Source organism: Dermacentor silvarum, chromosome 1 (assembly GCF_013339745.2).
Source record: "Dermacentor silvarum isolate Dsil-2018 chromosome 1, BIME_Dsil_1.4, whole genome shotgun sequence".
In the NCBI taxonomy this organism is placed as follows: domain Eukaryota; kingdom Metazoa; phylum Arthropoda; class Arachnida; order Ixodida; family Ixodidae; genus Dermacentor; species Dermacentor silvarum.
In genome coordinates this window covers 290,951,070-290,974,121 of record NC_051154.1, presented here as the reverse complement: position 1 = coordinate 290,974,121, position 23,052 = coordinate 290,951,070, and the positions used below count along the sequence as shown (strand labels likewise).

Genomic DNA, 23,052 nt, shown 5'->3' with positions numbered 1-23,052 from the left:
CGCGCCACCCACATTTCGAACAATGTGTGGCTTATGAGGCTTACTTCTTCAACATGCATATTGTGTTCTTCATCCCCTAGTCAGGAACAGTACAGTAGAGAAATAAATTCTACACTCTTTCGATTGACAACAAAAATATGTTCAGACATGTTATGTTATATGTTAAACTGAAGGTGTTCCGCCAGAAATGCGTCACATCCAACGACAGCATTCTGAATCAATCGTCTATTGTCGTAAGTGCTCCAGGAATCAAGCAAAAACATTAATAATGCAGATTTCATTTACCTTCTCACCTTGCCGGCTTCTCGCACAGCAGAGTTGGCAACCCTACCTTTTGCTGGTCTGCAATCGTGCCCCCGTCTTTTGGTCTTGTCCTGTGCCGTCCTTTAGCATGTGTCAAGCGTAAAGTCTGCTCTGCGGAAATGTAAAGGAGGCGCCGTGGCGCAGGAGTAGCCAGGATTACAGTCCATGGGACGCAGGTGTCACGCTGACAAGCTAATCAGTCTAGCAGTCGCTAGCAAGAGAAGTGCAGAATGGGCGAGAAGGTAATGACCACTTCAGGAAAAACACCGATGTGTGAGCGCAAACTAGATATAATTTGCACCAATATCTTTTTTGTCCTTTTTTTATAGTTTGTGCTCATTGCCTTTCTCGAAAACGTGTTCAGGAAAAACACGTATACACCCTCGATAACTGACTGAATGCGGCTTTAAATACGGCTGCATGCTTGGAGCAGATGTCAACTTTGATGGCACATCCTAGTGTAGTGTTTTTCACTGCGAGTGAAAAAAAAAACAGATAAAAACATACACAAGCAGTGCTTGTGCCCTGCGTGTCTTTACCCGCCTTCGTTTACTTTCTACGGCGCCATTACACCAGAATGAAGCCATATATCAACTGTCCCAACGTGTACTCCTTCTGAAGCTTTCAATGTAATCTCAATGTAATCGCATGTTCGAAGCTAGCCGCTCTTGCGTAGCATAGGTCCTATGGGAGAATACAAAGACATGGCGTCAGACGGGGGTCCTGGTAGGACAGGTTAGAGCACTGCACGGGCTCGGGCTTACCCGAAAGCCCGGGCCCGGCCCGGCCCGTGGGCCGGGTCGGGCCGAGTAGAGCAGTTTTTTGACGGGCTCGGGCCGGGCTCGGGCACGGCGTGTGCTTTTTGGCCCGGGTCCGGGCCGGGCTCGGGTTTTTTGACGTGGGCCCGGGCCGGGCTCGGGCTTTCTGTGAGTTATTCTCGGGCTTCTCAACTCTGAAAAACATGTATTTTTCGGTCTCGGGCCGGGTTCGGGCCAGTTTCGAGTCGGGCACGGGCCGGGCTCGGGCTTAAGGTAAAGGGGTGGCGGGCCGGGCTGGGCGGGTAACGTAGATTATTTCCGGGCCCGGGCCGGGCCCGGGTCTCCCCATAAAAGTTTTGATCGGGCTCGGGCGGGCCGCGCAATGTAAAAACGGGCCCGGGCCGGGCCCGGGCCGCAAAAATCGGCCCGTGCAGTGCTCTAGGACAGGTAACCGATGTCCTCGCGAGCAAAAATCCGACTATTGACTCTGTCACTTGAAGCTGCTTGACTAAGGCCACCATTGACTTCGCAGGGTTTTCACTCAGTATGACCGACATCTACTCGACAATTTCAACCATTCGGACGACGTTTTACCGCTGAATATACTTACTCATTTTCGCCGCAGATGACACCTCACCCTTAGAAGTCATGTGCTCTTTTTGCCGGGCAAACAGAGTACTTTGTCACTTTCAGAAACATGGCGATATACAACTCACTGTGGCCGACTGCTAAGGCGACAAGGACTGCATGCTTTTTCATCTCGTGTTTCAGAACGAAACCTCTGCTTTGAAAACAGTGGACTAGGTAGGTAACAGGGGGTTTAATAAAAAAAAAAGCGTCCCGACAGACATAATAGGAGTGTTCCTACCACCACTCGAAGCTCTGTTCCCCAAATACGCTTTTCGGCACCCCTTATAGCCTGCTGAGCCGCGATGCGCGTGAAATGATGGACCAACAAGATGCTGAGTGTTTCATAGTTTTTATTTGGGATTTCATAGTTGTTTCTGGAAACGCGCATGCATACAGTCAAAGTATTCAGCCAGCTCTTGCACACAAATAGGAAATTGGAAAGAAGTCACTACTGGTAGAGACGCGAAAGTGCTCCAAAAAGAGTACAACATTTTGTGGAGCCTAGAAAAGAATGTACACAATTTTCGACCGTAGCCGAGAAGTCGGTGTGCTGGTGAGGTGAAGAAATAGCTGGCTGTGTATAACCGCTGAACTAGATAAGTATGTACACCACGTCAACGTGCAAGATCACGAATGCCAAACTCCCACCAGAATCAGGGAGCGCGTGGGGGAAGCCACATTAGGGCATTTGTTTCAGAGGGGGGGGGGGGGGGGGATTAACGCTGAGTAACTTCGTACACACTACGTATAGCCTTTAATTACACCTTGGTGGCGTACATGCATAGCTGTACTGCAAAACGCAGGGGTTTGAGTCAATTCTCAGGCGCCTCGTATCCATTTTGATAAACAGGATATATAACTGCAGTTAATTACGCTGAATTGAGGTGGAAAATAACGTGAAACAGAGCACTTAGAGTGTTGAAGGACTGCACTCAATGTGCTATACCGTACAGCCAACATTTGTTACATTTAAAAAAAAAAGAACACCAGGCATAGTGATAATGCTATCTAATGAATAAAACACAAGCTCTTTGAGTGTAGCCGAGATTTACAATCTTTAAACATTCCATAGATACGAAAGAGGTAGGAAGGAATGATTTTTTATGTGTTTTTTTACGTTCACAGAAACAAGCAGCAATAATTTTTAATCTGACTACGAGCGCTAAAGAAACCCCGACACCTTGTGTCAAAACTTGTTGGGTGTAGTTTTTTTTTTTTTTACTCTGAACTACCCCACAGCCGCGAAAGTACCCGATCGCACTAATATGTGCTTCGGCTTCGTGACAGCACACTTTGATTACACTTCTGATCAAATAGGGAAGTTCAGTACATATGGACAACACGTGTGACACGCGTAATGTATAGAGATGAAGCAATAAAAAACTGCAAAGCGAAGAAAAAGGAGCAAACAAAGGTCACTCATTCCTATAAACAATTATGTTCAAGCACACGTACGTACACAAGTCTATCTTACAGCACTTATTCGGTAATAAGAAACGCTCACTAAAACCGGTTTTACACAATCCTATCGCATCAATGAATGCTTGTATTTGCCTTGCATTGCCAATAACTTCAAGCGCGGGATGTCTCGCGACAGAAAGATGCCGAAGCAGCAAGAAAAAAAAAAGAAATAAACCAGCAACACCCATCTGAGAAAAGTGGGGCATCTTTTCAAACTTCGGGCAGAGAAAACATCTGCTTTGGTTTACTTCAAATTAAGATGAGAATGGTGCGCATGAAACTGAGCCATTCACTTGAGTTCTTGAAGCATCGATTCCACGCAGCGAATTAAGCGAATTTATGTATCAGCCATGCAGAAAATTTCAGTGGAGGTGAACAACAATGCGGTTTTGGTTGGAGAGTACATCATTGAGTAAATAGGGTAATTACGGAACTCACTATATGCTACATATACTATATATAGGCTGCCTAGCGAAGGACAAATTTAACATTGCCGGTCATTCACACAACATTGACCTCAAGCATCACACGTAGGCGTTAAACGCACAGTCGCTCCATACACAGAAATAAAGCAGTGCTTTCACCGAAATCGAACAAAGCTTTTAGTGGCCACTGCTGAATCGATATAGTGCAAAAACTGAGATTCTTGTTTCTTTACAGTTAAGCATTGCAGTACATACATAGCTGAAGATCGTGTAGCTTATCACATGCTTCACCGAATATGGAACCAAACTCTGGTTGCCATGCAAATACTTCTTTCCATATTTGAATTTACACCATGTCGAGTGCTTTGCGCAGCAGAGTTTAGTATTACGCACAGAGGGAAGACGTCTGTATTACATCAAACTTTCCCATTAAAGCCAACTTTGACAACAGCGTTACAGAAAAACACACTCATCACTTCTACTGTGGAGGTTGCAATAATTGTCATGTTCGAGATGAGCTCCTCCGCCAATCGCAGAGGAATGACCTCTGAGATTTCCCTACGCGCCGACAGCCTGAGTACCCACGAGTTGGGTATGGCGTCCGGGACGCACACTTCCCAATGTCGGAGACCGTGGGAAGGAAACAGTCACGAAGCAACGTTTACCAGACGGTAGCACAGGCTTTCCAGTCACCTTTTATAGCTCAAGTTTCGTGCTAAAGTCTTGGTATTTTCACAGCCTTCAAAGTTCGGCGGACGACTACTGAAGTCATCCTGTCCTACTCACGGCTCAAATTCCGCCGTAAAGATATCTTTGGTAAAGGAAATGTTTCGAAATCATCCTTTTGGCTCTTTCGTTGGTGAACATACGAGGACATTTCATCGTCTGGGGGCTCAAGATAATTCCAGTAACGATATGGGAGGTCGGGGAAAGCATCGTCATTAGAAGCACGCTAAAGAATTACGTGAAGTAAACGTACGATGCGCTTCACTCTGTAGCTATCGCATTCGCAGCTTTCCTATTTTTATTTACCGAACCAGAACGATTGAAGAGCAAGCACGAGTTGTGGTGTTTATTTCTTAATGCATCCTCACAAAAGTACTTCATAATCCATGTCGATTTCTAACACCGATATCGATAACATCGAGTCCAAAGAGTGTGCAATGGAGAAACTTTTCCCGCTTGCATGTTGGTTGCACTGCACATAGCACACATTTTCGTTGACTCATCGCAGAGCTTCTCTTCAGATGCAGGTACATGAGGGCAAGTGATGGTCGCATACTGGCATTCACTCGTAGCTATTCTCTATCATATAAGCAAAAAACAAACAAACAATAGTAGCAGATCTATACAAGTATACAAAACGTACGTTCTAACAGCTTTATGGCACAAAAACAAGGGCAGCAGATCACATGTTTATTGGTGTCTGAGAAGAAATCATACTAGTTAAAAAAGCAGCTTTGAAGGTAACATGCGTCTTTTACGCCAGAGTATGGACCCCGCTTGTGGACAAACATAGAAAAACAAATCCACGAAAAGCAAGGTGCCTGTATATGGCTAGCTCGAACGTGTTATTTCTGGTAGTTGCGTGAGAGCACGTTCTAACCAACCATGGAGTGCGAAGATGAATAATGTTGCCAGCCAAATGCTCAAATGAAATCACAAGACTAAGACAGAACATGCCCATCTTCTTACCGGCACTCATATCATACCAAATAAAAACGCCAAGTTAGCCTAGTTCAGACAAAATTACTTCGAAACACAAATAAAAATAAAATTAAAGTACTAACCAAAGAGATACGGAAACAATGTCACAAAGATGTAAAAAATGCTACAGAAATCTGACAATTGTCTACTAATGCATAAACATTCTTTGGCTCGGCTACTATTTCGCTTTTGCTCACTTTAGCTAGCTTATGCATGGCTACCAATCATCTACTATTACACTGACATAACGATCACATGTGTTAACTTGACCAACTATGCTTGTTTTTTTTTCGCAGGTATATGTATCAACTGAGCCAAAACGCCATCACAACCAGTTTTTGTTTTTGCCACACCAGTGGGTTTTTTTTTTCTTTTTCCTGTTTTGTACAACCTTGACGTGGCGACGGCGACGTAAACAATTTTTAGGGCTAACAATCATCGACTATTACACTATTATCACCTCTACCAATCAGCTATTCTATCATTTTTTATACACCGCAATCCCAAAGCTTTGCACGCACCCCAACCATGCAGGAAAGTAAGGTTTCAAGGGTGCAGGACGAAAACGGTTATCTCCTTTTTCTTTTTTGAATGTTACATTCGTTCCTTATCGATTCTAAAGCTACCAATCATCTGTATTTACACTATTATAACAAGTAAATGTCTTAAATTCGCCATTTATACATTTATTTTGCAGCTAAAGGCTGTGACACTTTGCGCGTTATGGACAGATTTTGCTGGGGTACTCGCCAAAGAATGCTTACGCATTATAATTGCTTACGATCTTCAGGCCCGCATTTTGAAATCAATATCTTAAGCCCCTGCGTTTCCATTCGTGCAGTCCACTAGGCTTAGTCACGCTAAGAAGAGCACTTAGTTCTGATTTTCTACGACTTGGCAATCATTTTGAAGACCCCGCGAGAAGAACACACGCTGATATATATATATATATATATATATATATATATATATATATATATATATATGACATTCCGGATGGACGCAATCCTATTGCTATTGTGCTCTTGTCATCCTATACAAATAATTTTTACAATCATTCTCGCTCTGCAGAAGACTTTCGAACTTATTACTCCTCACTTCAGAGGACGGCCAGCGAAATGTTCAGTGCGTTCTAAAAAGACATATTTTTGATGACATTATGCAATTAAAAGTAATCTCTTCGGATGGGAGAAGAAGTCTTAAATGATATTGTGAGATGTTACATAATATGTTACAGCGTGCAGGTAAGAGAAATAACCCACAGAAGAAGCCTCACAGATCTGCCCATTTTCGCTACTCGTCACACGCTACGTAGCGTGGCATCTTTCAGAGTTCAACAGCTTCTAAGTAATAGCCCCCCAAAATCTCACAGCTTCCGTTCTATACACAGGCTCGACGTCAGTAATCGGTCGCTCGCAGGAGATGTCCATGACAAAAATGCTGAAGGTCTTACATGTGCAAGCTTAGCTAACACTACAGCCCTTCATCCTTGCAGATAGAGAGACCGAAGCGCCTCAACGCGAATGACAACCGTCTTTGGGCAGATCACACACCGCATTGACATCAAGTGGCGTGCCAGGCCAGCTTAAATGTTTACCAGTAGGCTACAGCTGGCAATTTTCAAGGTACTAAACACCTTTACGACTGCCAATACTGTCAACGTTTTCAACATCAAGACAGTTTTTATATAGTCTACAGGTCAAATACGGCAAGCATAACGAACGAGTGCTGACGGGTTACAAAGTAAGACAGCTGCCTACACGATAAGTTGCCTAAGAGACAGCCAAGACGTTAAACGTCTAAGTAGCATCTCGGACACAGACCATACAGCTAATTTCACATCTTTTACTGCGCCAGACGTCGTAGTGGTTGAGTCACGCACACAGTCCAAGTAGAGATTCCGCCAAGTCCACGAGGCTTCCCATTGTCATAAATACCGCAACGACGCTAGACGTCCATGCCACTCGTCCAGCGCAAGGACCCGAGCAGGACATATGCAGCTAAGTCCAAATGTCTTCGCACCATCACTTACTTAAAATGCGTTCGTCCTCCGCTCCTTAGCGTCCAGCTAGGCTCAATCTCCGCGTCAAGGGAAGCCATCCGGCTATAACACGGGTGTCGTCAAAGAGCACACGCGCTTGGCCGCCCGCTCATTGCGCCGTCGGGAGGTTTCAGTGGCACCCGCAGCTGGCGGCCACCATGTCGTCGTATTGCTTGAGCACCACGTTCTCGTTCTCGTCAAAGTACAGCAGGCTGATGGAGTAGAGCTTGTTGGGCACGCAGCAGGGCGCGCCCACTCCGGCTGTCAAGCTGAGCTCGTTGACGATGCTCTGCACGGTCGCGTGGTTGGTAGGCCACTGGTTCTGGCCCAACGGGAAATAGCACTGGCCCTTGCAGTGGTACGCGTTGTAGCCCTTCGGCGAGATGATCCAGCTGGACCAACCAATCTTCTCAAAGTCCACGTACATCTCGTGCCGCGTGCAACCGAACGGTTCGTCGTGCACTTTGCCCCCAGATAAAGACTTGGCCCCAGAGGACGAGGTCTGCGGAGCCGCCCGCACGCTCCTGGGATTTGGCGCCAGTGTGAAGCCATCGCTGTTTGGCACGGCGACCGGTAGGCTCGCGCCAGTCGCCTGTCCCGGAAGCAATCCTCCAGTGACGTCTGCACATAATGAGCATAATATGGCAGGGTCGCTGCACTTGAGCACCGAACAACTTGTCTAGAGAACTCTTAATTGGCATGCTTCCGTTTAGGGAGGCATGATTTTGATTTGTCACTGCATGTTTTGAAAAAACGGAAGCGAAGGATTGGTCTGACTCCTCACAAGAACAGGACCCTTTGGTCTTGTTCTTGTGAGCATGCATACACCGCTTTAATAAGTCGCTACCTTATTAGTGAACCGTTCAACCTCTCTCCGGTATAAAACATGCACGTCACCCGTGAGTACACCCGAAAACCCGCTGCATATTAACAAAGTACGCAAAAGCATATTCCCATTACATTTCAGGATGAAGTAGCAACAAACTCGATTATTTTTTTCCGATGCTTTGTGCCACTAGTTGTAAAGTACTCACACAGATGACTTCAATAGGAGCAAAGGCTTGTGCGTCGCGTGTCACAAAAGCCGTAAAGTAAGGGACACAACACACCACGTTCTTCTGGAAGAATCTTCCTCGCCTAATACTTCTTTCTCCATGCACTTTAAAAGCAAAATCAAGCATCTCTTAATACAACAAAGGGAGCAGCCAACGGCTTTAGAAAAAAAAAAGCACCAGAACTCCCAATACCTTATATGCGCCTCTGTTGTTCTGTGGGCCGCTTCAAGACCGGCGTCGAGCCAAATGGACCATCGCCGGATGTGTTTTTAAAAGCAGTAGAAAAGGCATTCATTGATAAAAAAAACAAATAAAACATTTGCCATTCTACCCACACTGTCTATCTTGCGAAGAGCAAATAGACAGCGTCGGCAACGTGCGCTCACATTTTGCACAAACGGACATACACACGACGTGGCTTGCGCAGCCCTCAGCTAGTACACAGGGGGCGTAAAAACGAGAAGAAAGCAACGAACTCGAGCAATACAAGGAACACAAAGCCTGGATGCGCTTCTTCAATTCCACGGTATAGCACACAATGGAAGTTCAGAAGCGAAAGGACCCACCGCAAGAATTCGAAAATCGAAAGTAGGCGTGACGACACGCCATGCGAGGACAGCTATCACTGCCGCAGCCGCTGCCACGATCGATGTGTTCGGCGGCTTTGTACCGCCCATAGCACAGTAAAACTCGGTGCTCCCTTTATTTGCTCTCGTTTTCATTTGCTTTTCTGTCGCTTCACCCGACTAATCCTTTGGTGAGATGTCGCTTGCCACACATTTTAATAGACATGTAATAATTTACAGCAAAAGAAAAACTATCTCGAACTTTATTTTTTTTCTCCGAGGCACCAGCAAGTAATTTATTTTCGCGCATAGGAAGTGTCCCATCCAAAGAAGTCTCTAACCAGTAATTAACTGGGTCATATTCATAAATTTTTGCAATACCGGAACAAGAACACAGCGTTTGCTATGCCACGTTATAGGAGGACGCAATGAGATTACCACATTCAAAGAAGTCTCTAACCAGTAATGAACTGGGTAATATTATTAAACTGGTGTCCATACGGCGGTAAAAACTTGTTCCGCAGACTGTTCGTATGCCATGCTACAGGAACACGCAATGAGATTATCGCATTTAAACAAGTATTTAACCAATAATTAACAGGGTCATATTCATAAATTTGGGCCAGTACGGCCACAAGGAATTTTCCCACATTGTTTGGTATCCCACGATACTGGCATACCCTGGTCACCTTTTTGCTGTTTAGACAACATACCGTTCTCGGAAGCAAAGGTCCTAGCACCTTGGTCAAGGAACGCTAGCGTGTCCAAGGCCACCAAAGCGCTAATGCGCTTCCTAACGGCAAACGCCGTTGCGCTGCTAAGCACGAGGTCGCGGGAGCAAATCCCGCCCGCGGCGGCCGCGTTTCAATGGGGTCGTAATGCGAAAGCACCCGTGTACCGTGCACTCAGTGCGCGTTAAATAAACCAAGGTGGTCAAACTCGATGCGGAGTCCCCCATTAGGACGTGCCTCATAATCAGATAGTGATTTTGGAACCTAAAGCTATAGAATTTATTATTATACTTTAAAGGCAAATAGGGCTACACGAGCGCTTTGTGACTATACACCTGAATGAACATTCATCTGCGGGTGTATGTTGCGCACAATGACTCTCTTTCTATCCTTTTCGCTATTTCTCCGCTTTCCCTTCCCCTCGTGTCTGGCAGCCAATAAGGTGTGACTATAGTTAACCTCCCTGTTTTACCTTCTTTATCTCACTCTGGTCCCCACTGACCACTTCTCTGAACCTGTCGGTGTTCTATGTTACAGTGGTTGTTGTTATCGTTCAAATTCTCGCCGCTCGCCTAAGCATAACTCTGTTTCTTCCTGTTTCTGTTATGTGTGGACATGTGCTATGCTCCCGTTCGTACCATTGCCAATTTGATAAACATGAGCGAGTAGAGAAACGCGCAGGATAAAGTCATCAACAAAACACTACGCCGATATCTGTGCTGTATCCCTATTATCTGTATCTGTTTACATAAAGTATTACATATTTCAACGCTGATAGCAAAATAAGCCGGCTCGCTCCCATTTTATTCAGCAAGTTTCTGAAAGGAGAAAAATTGGGTCACTGAACCATGTTTTAGTAAACGTGCAGACGCTTCGGGCTCCATACAGAATCGTCGTTCACAGTGGGATTGGCTTCGCAGAAAATTTGCAGAATCACTGTGATGGCCGGTTGTTCATGCTGACTGCAGAAATGGCACAGCTTATGCGCCGAATTGTGGCTCATGTGGTTTCACTTTATGCTGCCAAAGTTAACGCATCGAGCTCACAAGCTAACTCTCCGGCCTTATATCGTCGACGCCGGCGTACGAGGGGTCCTGTCTGCGTGTACAAGCAATCTAGGGAACTTGGAGTTATGAAACAACGAACACGTAATTAAAACAAAACACAAAAACACAAACAAGAACAGCATTGGGCTAGTAGGGGAGAGGCGCCCCCGAAACACGTCTCGAGAAGCGGTGATCTGTCATAAAGCGCGCAAACAAGATGTAGAAAAGAAACAAAGAAGGCACACGGATGGCTAATCGGGCAAGTTGGAACTTCACCATGGTTGCAGTGCATGGCAAATTGAGGACACAGAAAAGTCCCGTCTGTTCCTTTTCTGTGTCCTCGTTTTGCCGTGCGCTGCTACCGTAAACAAAGAGGGAGCCCGCCAGCCCGGTTTCGTGTTTCGTGTGTGCTCTCTCTCCTTCACTATGACACTATACCAACCAAATAGTCGAAAATGAGTTTCAGCTGGAGCTGAAAAAAAAGCGGGTTTTGGCCTATACATTCGGCGTTCACCTGATTATGTTTAACCGACATTATTATACAAGGCTGTACAATAATATAAATGCAAATCAATCTGAAAGGCGAGGCCTCCCAAAAGGCGGATTGGACAGACGTAACAAAAGCGAGATCTCCTTTTTTTTCTTTTTGTCACAAGAAGTGCTTGAAACGAAAGTTATCGCTGTAGAATGCTCCATACACCCTCACTTCCTCTTGAAGGGCAGTAAGAAGATGAGCGCAACTGTGCTTACATGGAGCTGTATATCTGCATTACTACTGATAATAATTAAATTGCTGCAATTATAAGACTTGTCCAATCTTCCAGTGAAGCTTCAATCACAAATTTAAATGCAAGGTCAATTCCAATTGGCCGAGGACAACTTTTCGGCCCGTCCTACGCGTGTTATGTCGAATGAATCTTTGGCCTTTCTACAAACGAAAACATGAACATGGCTGCTGTCCAAACTAAAACGAGAGAGCCGATCATTGATCTACGAAGAGCTGGTTATCTGCGGGCGTTGGACAACCAGCGTGGTATCGTCAAGGCACGCCTGGTAGCTGATACCGCTTACCTCGTCTTAATCAGGAGCAGAGCAAACAGCCAGCAACCATTTGGGAGTGCAGATAAGGGCAGAGTGCGAGCGCATAGTGAATTATCGACGGTAACCACGGATTGGCTGCTCCAACCGTGCCTATCCGGCTGGAAATTCAAAAAAGTTCAATGGTAGCACTCGACAGGGACGTGCGAGAGAAGCCACCGCCACTGCCACGATTTGAGAAAAGCAAGACAATTTCGATCGGCCTGACATAGCACCAAATGACTCGACGGTGCGGCGTAGCGATTTAAAGAATGCAGCTTGTGGGAAACCTGCCCGGAAAGTTAGCGAAAAAATAAGGAAAGAATATTTAACAGAAGACGCATCCGCTGGCTTGCAGCGCTCCGCGCAATTGCCATCTTGACAGCGGCGTAACGGTATCGAACGGCGCCTGCGTTTACAGTCGCGTGCGGGGAAGAATGGCCTGCATGAACCTCTCAACATACCTATTGCACAATCAGTCGGCTATTTTTTACTTCTATTTTATTTCTCGCTATAAATGCCGCCCCTTTATATGCGAATGATGAAGCTCGTGCCCTTTGGTATAATACACGAAGTGCAGCCCAGGGATAACAATGGATGGTGAACATTCGCCTCCGATTTTTACTTTATGTGCCACGGTCGTCGCTATGCGATCTGGTGCTTTTAGCCGGCACCACCAAGGTATAGAGACCCCTCTATGAGCAGCAGACAGCGCCATTGCTTCATGTCACCTCTGTCTTCTTCAGTTGCTTACGCGCCCAGCGCTTTGTTTTGCTTTCGATAAATGATGGGGAGAAAGGTTTAGACCGTTCTGAGGAATGTACGCATTGTTAAATGATGACGAGAGAGATGGCAAATAGTGATACACAAAGTGAATATAAAAGGGAGAAGAGCGTTATGCCGCCGTTGTTTGTGCCTTAGTGGTTAGTGTGAGTGGCGTCTCCAGTATCCAAGTTTTTTAACAGCGGAGCTGTTTAGGGCCGAGGTTGATCTCTACGGAGCGATGGTGTTCGCAGTTTCGAGCGAAGTGGAGATAGTGTGAAATGAGGAGAGGGGGTAGTGAGAGAGAAAGAAAGAGAGACAGCGAGCGAGAGAAATAAATAAATAAAACAAAGTATACTTTCTTTACGAGGCGAGATTCGAACCCGGGTACCCATGGTCCGAAGGCGTACGTCATAACCATTAGGCTATAGATCCGCGCTTGCAGATGATGCATTTATGGGAACCATATGATTGCGTTGTACCGACGATTGCAACACAACTTGCTATGGGCGAGAGAAAGAGCAAACGAGAGCGAGAGAGAGTGTGACACAGAGAGAGAGAGAGAGAAAGGGAGATAGGCGGGATTTGAACCCGGGTACTCACAGTCTGAAGGCGAGCGTCATACCCATACTACGCTAGACATCCACGCTTGCAGAGCTCCCCCGTTTCATGAGATTTTACAAGCGTGGAACTGGCTTAAATTTTTTGCTTCAGACTCCGCTGAGTCCATGCTGCCGAGTTCACGGTTTGCATGGACTGGACAATAGGAAATTTCGAACCACGCGTGTCTAGAAATGTTAACATAAGATAAACTGGTAGAGTATACCAGGAACACAGAGTATAGCGAATGAACCGGCGCGGTGGCTGCTGCGACTCAGGTGTTCTGCTTCTGAGCACGAGGGTGCGAGTTCGACTCCCGGCGTCGCCGCGGCATCGTTCTCCTGGGGTTGTAATGCGAAAATGGTCGTGCGTACAGCATTAGCCGCACACGAGACAACCCGAGGCAGTCAAAATGAATCCGCAGGCTACCAACACTGCGTGTTCCTATAGTTGTTTCGGAACGTTAACAGCCCTCGATACCAGCCGCGGAGGCTCCGTGCCCATTGCGTTGTGTGACCTAGGAGCAATGAAGAGTACATCTTGACAACATTGCTTGAGTGAAACTAAATATGTTAGTGATCTGTTAAGGCGTAGGGACGGAAACATCAAGCAAACCAGAAGTTGTGCTCATATTACAGTCTTAAAGAGCATCATGCTTAAATGATGTAACGAACACCGATTCATGACTTTCTTCTCAATCTAAATTTCTACTGGAGCCCTGTAAGGGTCAATCGCCACAAATGTCACAGTGCGGCAGGTGAGAGCTGAGCGGGCAAAGCAAAACCCATGTCCACAGTTCCTAAAAATAACTATAGAATCTGGCTTCTTCCAAGTTCTTACAGAAGAATAATTATGTTTTCTATGACTAGGAGCCCTGTATACCGGTTTAAATTTCTGCCTAACATCCAGGAGTGTTACTGACCCGTCGTTGATTACATTTTATCGGAAAAATAACTTTGCAACTTCAGCCCGACACGGTTCCAACGTGTACTCCCCGTTGGCCAGAATTTTAGTGAAAAGTCTGGCAGCACGGCCGTCAGTCAGTCGTTTCAAGTTTGTGCAAAAAGTTCGCGTAGACACGCTTGCACACCAATTGTATTTTCCGCTGCTGGCAGCGATTCCTGAAATATCCAATGTCACAGTCGCAGCGCACACTTTGCGCTGCGGGCCGACGGCACCATATGGCTCCCTGCTCCACATGAAGCCCCCTGCGTTCAGGCTCACCATTTTCCTTCTAATTGCGCGAGAACCCCGTGCGAGCAGAACGGCCGCATCACCAGACCGGTGACCGCCAGAAACGAACGTTAAAGTTCGGATCACTTTTCTCCTCGGGCCGTTGCGCTTTTACGGCCGTCCGGTTTAACGGCGCGCACGCGTTTCTCGCGAAACGGCAGAGGACTATCGTTGCAGGCGCAAGTATAAAAATACTTCTTTCGGCATTGGATATATCGGTACAGAGGGTCGGATGGCCGGCGAAAACAGCCTGCAGACTCAGCGCGATCGTCCGATCGAAATCAGCAGTATAGTTAGCCATATACTGCTGCGTAAAAGTGAAATCAAGAGAACGAAAAAACAAGAAGCTGAAAAGAAACGGACGGCAGGGAGAGCACAGCGACAGGGGTGATCGAGCCGAATTCCACCGAATAGACGGCGGCATGCGACGCGGACACGAAGGGAGGGCGAAGCGAACCCGTGGCTCGTAGTGCTCCTGCAAAGGTTCCGGCAGGGGTTGAAGGAGGGGGTGGGTGGAGGGCGGCGGGGAGGCAGGAAGGTGGTATTTGTGGCTCTAATGAGAAGAGCCTAGCTAACGGCACGCACGAATTCTCTTGCGCTCTACGCGCGCGCTGTTAGGCGAACGCGCTTCAGTGCCAGGGGACCGTCGACGACAGGATGCCCTTCGAGGTCGGGTTGGAAGCGCGACAGCTGGCGGCAATTAGGCACCAACTCCGGTGATTCGTCTATCGCGGCCCGCCGTCGAATCGGACGCCTTGTGCCGCGCAGCGGGCCAGACTGCGCACACACCCTCACCACGCACACTCGCAAATCGGCAATCATCGCGTACTTTTAGCTGAACCACGCAAGAGAGAGAGAAAAAAAATGAAAGGGTTTCAACAATATTAGGATAAAGTCACGCATATGACATTCCACGTGTCGTGACCTTTAAGGAGCACTGAAAGGGCTATCCAAAAAAGCTTGAACGAGGCCGACCGAATTTTTCAAAAAGACCGAGTATCAACTTAGACATCAGAATAGCGATGTTCCCGGTCCAAGATTCTCCTTAGCTTTCCCCACTATATAGTCACTATATAGTGGCATTCAACCCTTACTGACACTGACGTGAAACCACTACCTTGTGCCAGTAATATGCAACCTTGGAGCCGTACAGCCGGTAAAGTGACGTTTCACGGCCGGACAAAAATATAATCAAGTTAAATCAAGTTTACTTTCCTTCTGTCAAGAAACAGAAAGAAGGACTGTGACAAAAAGCTGTTTTTCAAAACAGCTTGACTAATGTTCCCGGTTATACCTCAACAACGTTTTGAAATAGTACGCTTCTGCGTTGACATATTATATCGCAAATAGTACGGCATTCGCTTCTCAAAAAAACTTTGGACGCATTAATTTCCAGCTTCTCAGACCAAATGAAATGAGGTTGGCTGCCATGATCCGAGCTTTAAATTGCCCGCTAAATGAAGGGCCTTTGGTAAGCGTTATTGCTTTGATTTTGAATATTCGTTGAATAGTAAGAAACAACTGAAACGCAGCTAAGCATTTCTGTTAATGTGTACTTATTTTACGCGGTGCAAGCCAATACCGGAACTACAGCACCAAACAAGGGCAAATTTATGCGTATGGTACCTATAATACGTATGGTGCCTATATACTAACGCGGAGCTACGTCCCCAGTTAGAGGACACGATGTGAGCGATGCCTTACTGAAGCTGAAGGCTCGGCTAATTAGACAAGCCGGGCGAAGCTCGGATCGACATCTCATTACCCGGGCCGTTCGCGGACTTCAACGCGAATGCAGATTTGGAGGCAACGGCCTGCGATCGAGCGCCATGTGTATCGAGACAACAAATGCCACAAGCTAAATCATTATATCTTCCACAATATGAGTAAAGTCCTTTTGAACGTGAACAAAAAATGAACATCTGAACAGTCCATCCCGTGCTGTACAGGTGACAATCCAAGATGCAGAAAGGGCATCGCCTACGCACTACACAAATTCACCCACCAACATTCGCCACGCGCGTGCACACACACACACAGAGCGACAGGAAGAGAGCCGAAAAGAATGATGCAAGAAAGCGCTAAAGACTACGTAAATTTCTTTTTACAGAAGTTTGCAGAATTAGATAGAAGGACCACGAAATGGCAACTACCAGGCCTCCCCCGCTTTTTCTGTGCTTCTTCTGCGTTTCTTATTGTCTCTCTTTTTTTTTCTTCCTTAATTTTCGCATCCAACCTTTTCAAGCATGCTGGCCTCAGTCACCCTAACCGTCTCTTGTTTGCCCTTCACCGTCATTGCTGGCGGCCTGCAGTCGTCTTTCATCATCACTTCCCCACCTGAACTTTTCTTTTCCCTTATTTCCTTCTGCCCATTCCCCGATACTTTCGCCGCCGTCCCAACCGACCGACAGTATTGATGAGGCCTGCGGTTCGCGTCCCAACCAGCTCGGCATCCAACAGTCTGCTGCGCCAAGAAGGAGATGGCGACGAAGAAAAATGAAAGGGACAGAAGAAATGCCGGGCCAGGAGGAAGGGGAAAAAAAAGGGGTCCCCCGTGTAAAACTACACATGCACACACAAACCTAGAGGGAGATGAATAGCGGCCGGTTTCTTCGGCACCTGGCCGAATTGCGATCCTCCGGAGGCGAGTGAAAGCATGCTCATTGCGCGGCCAAAGGAAAGTCAGGTAGGCGGCGAAAAAAAGAACGCAGAGATAAGGGAAGCGCTGACGGGGGACAAAGAAAAAAAAAAGGAGGAAGCCGACTCGCGCTGCCCGTGTATTCAACTGATATCGGGTCATCGATCTTGCCTAATGGGAAACGGGACTTTCTTCCTTTCTTACTCGTGTTTTTCTCCGGCTTTTTATGGTAGCTTTTCTTACCGTTTCCTTTCTTTTTTCTGTGCGGGGCATCATCGAGGGCGATGCCAGCGCCCACATCATATCTGTTCTCATTCTTGTTTGTCCAACACGCGATGACGGTGCCCTTGGCGTGGGCGAAAAAAAAAACATTTCGCTCGTGCACCCTTGCCTCGGGCTATACAGATCCCGCTATTTTCTACTCGTCGAAGAGGTCCTATACACCTGAACCGAAAGACGACGCTTTGATAGAGTTACCGCTCATTTCTACCAAACACGTATGGTGCCTGTAGTTGAGGGAATCGGTAAACCGATCGATAGAGTATTTTTACCGCAGCGATACCAATCAACCGTTTCAGTCACCGTTACGATTCCTCCGCTACTGCTGACTGCGCATGCGCAGTCAACGGTAGTTGATATCGGTAATGCTGGAACGGTAACGGTGGAGTGGTAACGCTATGCCAAAATACCACGACCAACTTTTTGTGAGATAAAACATGGTACGCGTTATCACACTTATGTCGACGCGCGAGATAAGTTCGCAATGTCGGAACATTGGCGCATCTAGAATATTGTAGCTACATGCAAGAAGAAGAGCCCGTCCCATCAGATTGTACACTCGTGAAAACTAATGCCTGCAGCACGTTCTTGAACTAGCTCCCTTATCTCAATTATCAAGGTAACATAGCATGTATAAGATGACGCCCCCCCCCCCCCAAAAAAAAAAAGAAAAAAAAGTCGGTGTTCCACCCGAAAGGCGAAGCATCGATTGCGACAGCAAATTAATATATTATTATTATTATTATTATTATTATTATTACTATTATTATTATTATTATTATTATTATTATTATTATTATTATTATTATTATTATTATTATTATTATTATTATTATTATTATTATTATAAATAAGGTAGGTTGTTTGTAACAGCGTCATCATCCATTGTCTTTAGTTTCCCGTACGCGCTGTACCGCTGTCAAACGCTGGTTAGAGAGAGGCATTGCACCCTGCACTTGATTTATGCCCAATACGGCTATCTTTTTTTAACACAGCAAGCATTGTAAGTTCTAAACGCTACAATACCGCTGACAAGTAAAATAAAAAGTAATGAGCCAAATTCCAACGCTGCCCCCGATCACAGTTGTTTCTTCTTTACTCTTACGAAGAAGTCATGAAGAGTGCGCCTAATGAAACAACTTTTACCGTTATTTCGCAAATGAAAACAAACAAAAAAGTTGGGGTCCACGCCCAATGTCCACACCTCCGTGATCAGCTCACCCTGAAACCCGCGCAAACAAAAAAGACAAAAACCTCCGAGAAAAACAGCACATAAGATATTCTAGAAGCCAGGGAACGTTTCTCCGAGCAAGCAAAGACCATTAACTTCTCACTTCCGAAAGGAAACTGCGTACCCACAGACGTTCTCCCTGTCGCGTCTGGCTATCACGAAGCACAGTGTAGCTCTAGCACAGTCATCTGTAGCCTCGGAGACGACAACGAGAGACCCGACAAGAAAGAAAACCGGCAGGAAAAACGGTAACACAGCGCCAAGTCGAGGAGCAAGTGGGGGCAGCCTTTTTCCTTAACCATGGGGTCGTATCGAACCACCAATCATTCGAAAGCCCCCGGGGGAATCTGTTCCTAAGTGGTCATTTACAGCGGCGCGCGCGATTCCACCCTCCCCCGCCTAACGCTACTCTCGTATATTTTTCAACGCCATAAAACACACTCGCACACAGACATACACATGTGGGTACAAATAAAAAAACAAAACAAAAAAAGACCTCAACGACAGAGGAAAGTGCGAAAGACTCCCGGAGTCGATGAGCGTGCTATAAAGGGCGGTCCGGGCAGGACGGCAAAGAAATGTCAGGCAGAGCGCTGCTCGGAATAGCACGCCGACCCTATACTAGCTCCTTCGACTACCCTCATTTGTTCGTTCGCACCACTTTTTCTTGCCGTCCATTTGTTCTACTTTTTTCGCCTTGCCAAACGACAACTATACAGCCAGTTCCAAGTCCCCACTTGTGGGCTGACGCGCGGTTTCCACGGGTGAGTGTTATAAGGCACGGTATAATCGCTGGAGAGCGCAGATTTAGAAAAGGAGAGTGTTATGTGGACGATCCTACCTCCTTGGGTACAGTGAAAGAAGTTACGAAGCGCTATGCCCGGCTGAAAAACAAGCAACTCTTATTTTTTTCGTGGAGATGGACTGCTTAACTAACAGGAACATATGCGTTAAGCGGACGTACTATAGCTCGACCCCGACTATATAAGGCCTCTTTTGCGATCGATGATGAAAATGTAATATTGCTAAGGTTCATACGGTAAGATGCACAGGAACACCTAAGCTATACAGCATGTCGCAATCAAATGGCCATCAACAAAGGACGTCACTGCGATGCAACGGACTCATCGGTCTACTCTATGCTTTCGTACCTCGGCTCTCACGCTTCTCTACTTTTAATTCGATGCTTCCTACACACTGTCACCTTCTCGGTTTTCTGCGGCTGCTTGTGCCAACACTTTGCGACCTTTTCATAAAGCAAAGTAATAAAGGGCGAATGAGCCGACCCAGATGACATGCTGCAAAATCACTGCAGTACGCCGAAGGTCATTTCTACATCCTCTCTGGCTTGCGCCACTTGTCTGCGCTTCACTGTAATGTCCATCTGCTCCTCGCGAGCGTTTTAAGCTCCCATCTTGCCCTCCCCACGCGTAGTTGCTTGTTTATTGAGTATATTACCAGCGTTGCGCTCATTCGATCTGGGCGATTAGCCCCATCGAATAAGGAAAATGCCTAAAAGCATTTCGCTTTTCCAAGGACAGGCATAGGAAGTAGTCTCTATTCTATGTATCGTTGGAGCACGTAATGCAACAACACAAACCAAAGTACTGGAGGATAATGCTCTCCAAAGTATGCCCATGGTTTTTGGTCTCACACCAAACTGCGACGTTTTAATCGCTCTCGCATCATCGAACGGCCTTGGGCGCCACTTGGCCTTCATGCCGTTATCGAGCTGAGCTTACAGGCCTGACACACTTCTAGTAGTCTTGCGCCAGACTATGTTCGTCCAGAAGTCCCTATACCGGTCCAGGGTGCGCCTGCCTCTAAGCTAACCCAGCCGACTACCATCGCTGGATTTGGGAAATTATAGCTTTATGCGACATTCGGACGGATCATAATTTTCCATTTTGTCGCTGGATTTATGCCCGGCACCGCAGGTCCCTATTAGGTAATATTTCCCCATCCAAATGCGTATATGATATCGTCGTCAAAACAACGAAAAAAAAAACAGATCGAAAAATACTAAATACAAATACATGTGGCTGGGTACATGCTAGTGTACTTCCGTTAGAACTTTAATGTGCTATACCAGCCGGCGCAGATCAGTTCTTAGCTTTCGGCTTAACGAGAGACCCACTGATAACTTCATATTGTTAGAAATGATACTGTGTGAGAATTCTCTATGACAAATTTCTTTACGCTAACCTACTTCTTATCAAACTTTTTCTCGCCAGAGAAGGGATAAAATCGGTGAACCTATGTGACCTCACTAAGCAAGACCCTCGCGTTACGATCGAATTTCTCCCCTATAAAGCAAGATCAGGGAACGATATTTTTGATGATGCTACGTGAACGGCAGCGAGGGACAATGACATTTCTTGGGCAATGGTGAAATGAAGTATGTGATATTTCATGCATGTCATTTCAACACCAAAGGTGAAGAACGTCCGTTGACGCCTGTGGGAGTGGCCACTCAGAAAAACACCGATTGCGGTTGCGAAATGCTTTTGCGAAAGAGAACGACATTAGCTAACTGCATAGACGAGACCCTGTACTTATCATGCAAACGTTCGCGCCTTATTTCGACTAATGCAACCGACAAGAGCACTGTATCGACAGCTGTGTTCCCGCACGCTTGAGCTTTCATAAGAAGCATGAACGCATGCCAAGTTCTCCAGTTTTTCTTCAGCAATAATTAAGAATAATCAGTTTTTCGTCATTATTACAAAGAGGAGGTGGTGGGAGGGCGGTAGGCTGGTATATATTATTATTTTAATGCTATGTCCAGAACAAAGAGTAGCGAATTGAGTGAAGGAGTAAAGGGTCCCTAAAAAAAGGAATCACAAATCGAAATGACGAGACGTGAGTTGATGGGATCCGTGTTTCGAGTCTACGAAGAAAATTTGTTCGTGGGAATTATCTAGAATTGGGCGGCTTGGTTTCGGCACGTGATATTACCAACACTTTTGGGCAAGGTGAGGTGCAATCTGCTGAACAAGTGTCGGGAAGTGTTTGTGGAAAAGTAAGCTGTTTTGCTCCACATTATCTATAAACATGAAGCTTCCATTACACTGCAAAAGCGATTTAAACAAATATGAAGTGCACCGATATACACATTACAAAGTATATTTATAAATTTCGGGGCCGGTATCCACAAGAAGCTCCTAACGCTAGGATTGGTCGTAAAAACAAGTCCCAATGAATCATTATGTTGGACATAATATTATCGAGAGTGGCCCACCAATGGTGAGCGCCACTTACGACCGAAAGGCTTTGTGAATTCCCACCCAGGGGTTCATTTCACGAAGATATTCAGTCATAAGTGCTCTTTCTCATTGGCCGTAAGTGCTCTTTCCCATATCTCCCTAGTCGAGATTGGCGGAAATTTACGTTTACAAACACTTCTAGCCTAAGAACTTTTTGTGAATGCGGACCCAGGGCTTTCACTTACAAAGCTTCTCGTTCGTGAGTGGTGTTTGATATTGGCTGACTACCTTCGATAATATTATGTCAACTATGAGGATTGGCTTGAATTTGTTCTTACGAACAATTTTTTTCATGATGATATGACCCTATTTAGCAAACTAGCAGTTTAGAGCTCGAAATTTTCTTTCTCGGAGGGGCTGGAGATGTGTCACTAGTTTCTGAGTGGTACTCCTCTTGGAAGAGAATGTACTAACTCAAAAACAAAGACAACGGTCGCCTTTCCAGTCAGATTGTTCCGTTACTTGTTCCATAGTGAAACGGCGCCATGCACCCACTCTGAAGGATCGGTCATAAATTGGGCGGTGCGAGGGTTCAAGAAAATTAACCAATAATTAAGAAAAAATAAATTCATAGCAGCAATGTAGACGGGACAGGAGCCCCACTACCCGAGCCCGAGTCAGGATTGGCACTCACAAAAGAAAAAAAAGAAGAAAAAGAAAGAAAAGTGTAGATCCAATGCACATGCTGGAATTTATGCGAAGCGAAACTTTGGAGAAATGGTTAATTAAATGACATACAACTATAGGCGATACGTGGCATCGCGTTTAATTTCATCCTTTGAAACGTGTAATCACATGCAAGTTTTACGTTTATGCACTAGAGCGCTCGCAGGCTATACCTAATTATTGCAAAAAAAATTAAATTCTGAGGTTTAAGTGCCAAAACAGCGATCTCTGATTATGAGACACGCCGTAGTGGGGGGACTCCGGATTAATTTTGACCACCCGGAGGTTCTTTAACGTTAACGTGCACCTAAATTTAACTACACGAGATTTTTTTCTTTTGGTTTTGCATTTCGATCGCATCAAAATGCGGCCACCGCGGCCGGGATCGAACCACAGACCTCGAGCCCAGCAGCGCAACGCTAAAGCCAGTGGGATACCGCGACTGCTACGCCGATGCGCAAGCACCACATCAGGCACAGTGTGAGAGGCCTACGCGAGGTATGACGAAAGCGAGGTATGACGCGTGCCGAGGAAATTACGTCAATGACCGACGTGTATGCCCAGATAAGTATATTCG

General features: G+C 46.1%; 1 protein-coding gene across 1 annotated transcript in view; it reads right to left on the bottom strand.

Annotated features, from left to right (window-relative positions):
* Nucleotides 1-2,030: 2,030 nt before the first annotated feature.
* The window catches only part of LOC119437212 (bone morphogenetic protein 4), a 273,407-nt gene continuing 252,385 nt past the window's right edge, over nucleotides 2,031-23,052 (bottom strand). The window contains exon 6 of the mRNA XM_037704261.2: nucleotides 2,031-7,946. Within this exon, the coding sequence (XP_037560189.1) occupies nucleotides 7,456-7,946 (491 nt within the window). The 3' untranslated portion in view covers nucleotides 2,031-7,455. The remainder of the gene's footprint in view (nucleotides 7,947-23,052) is intronic.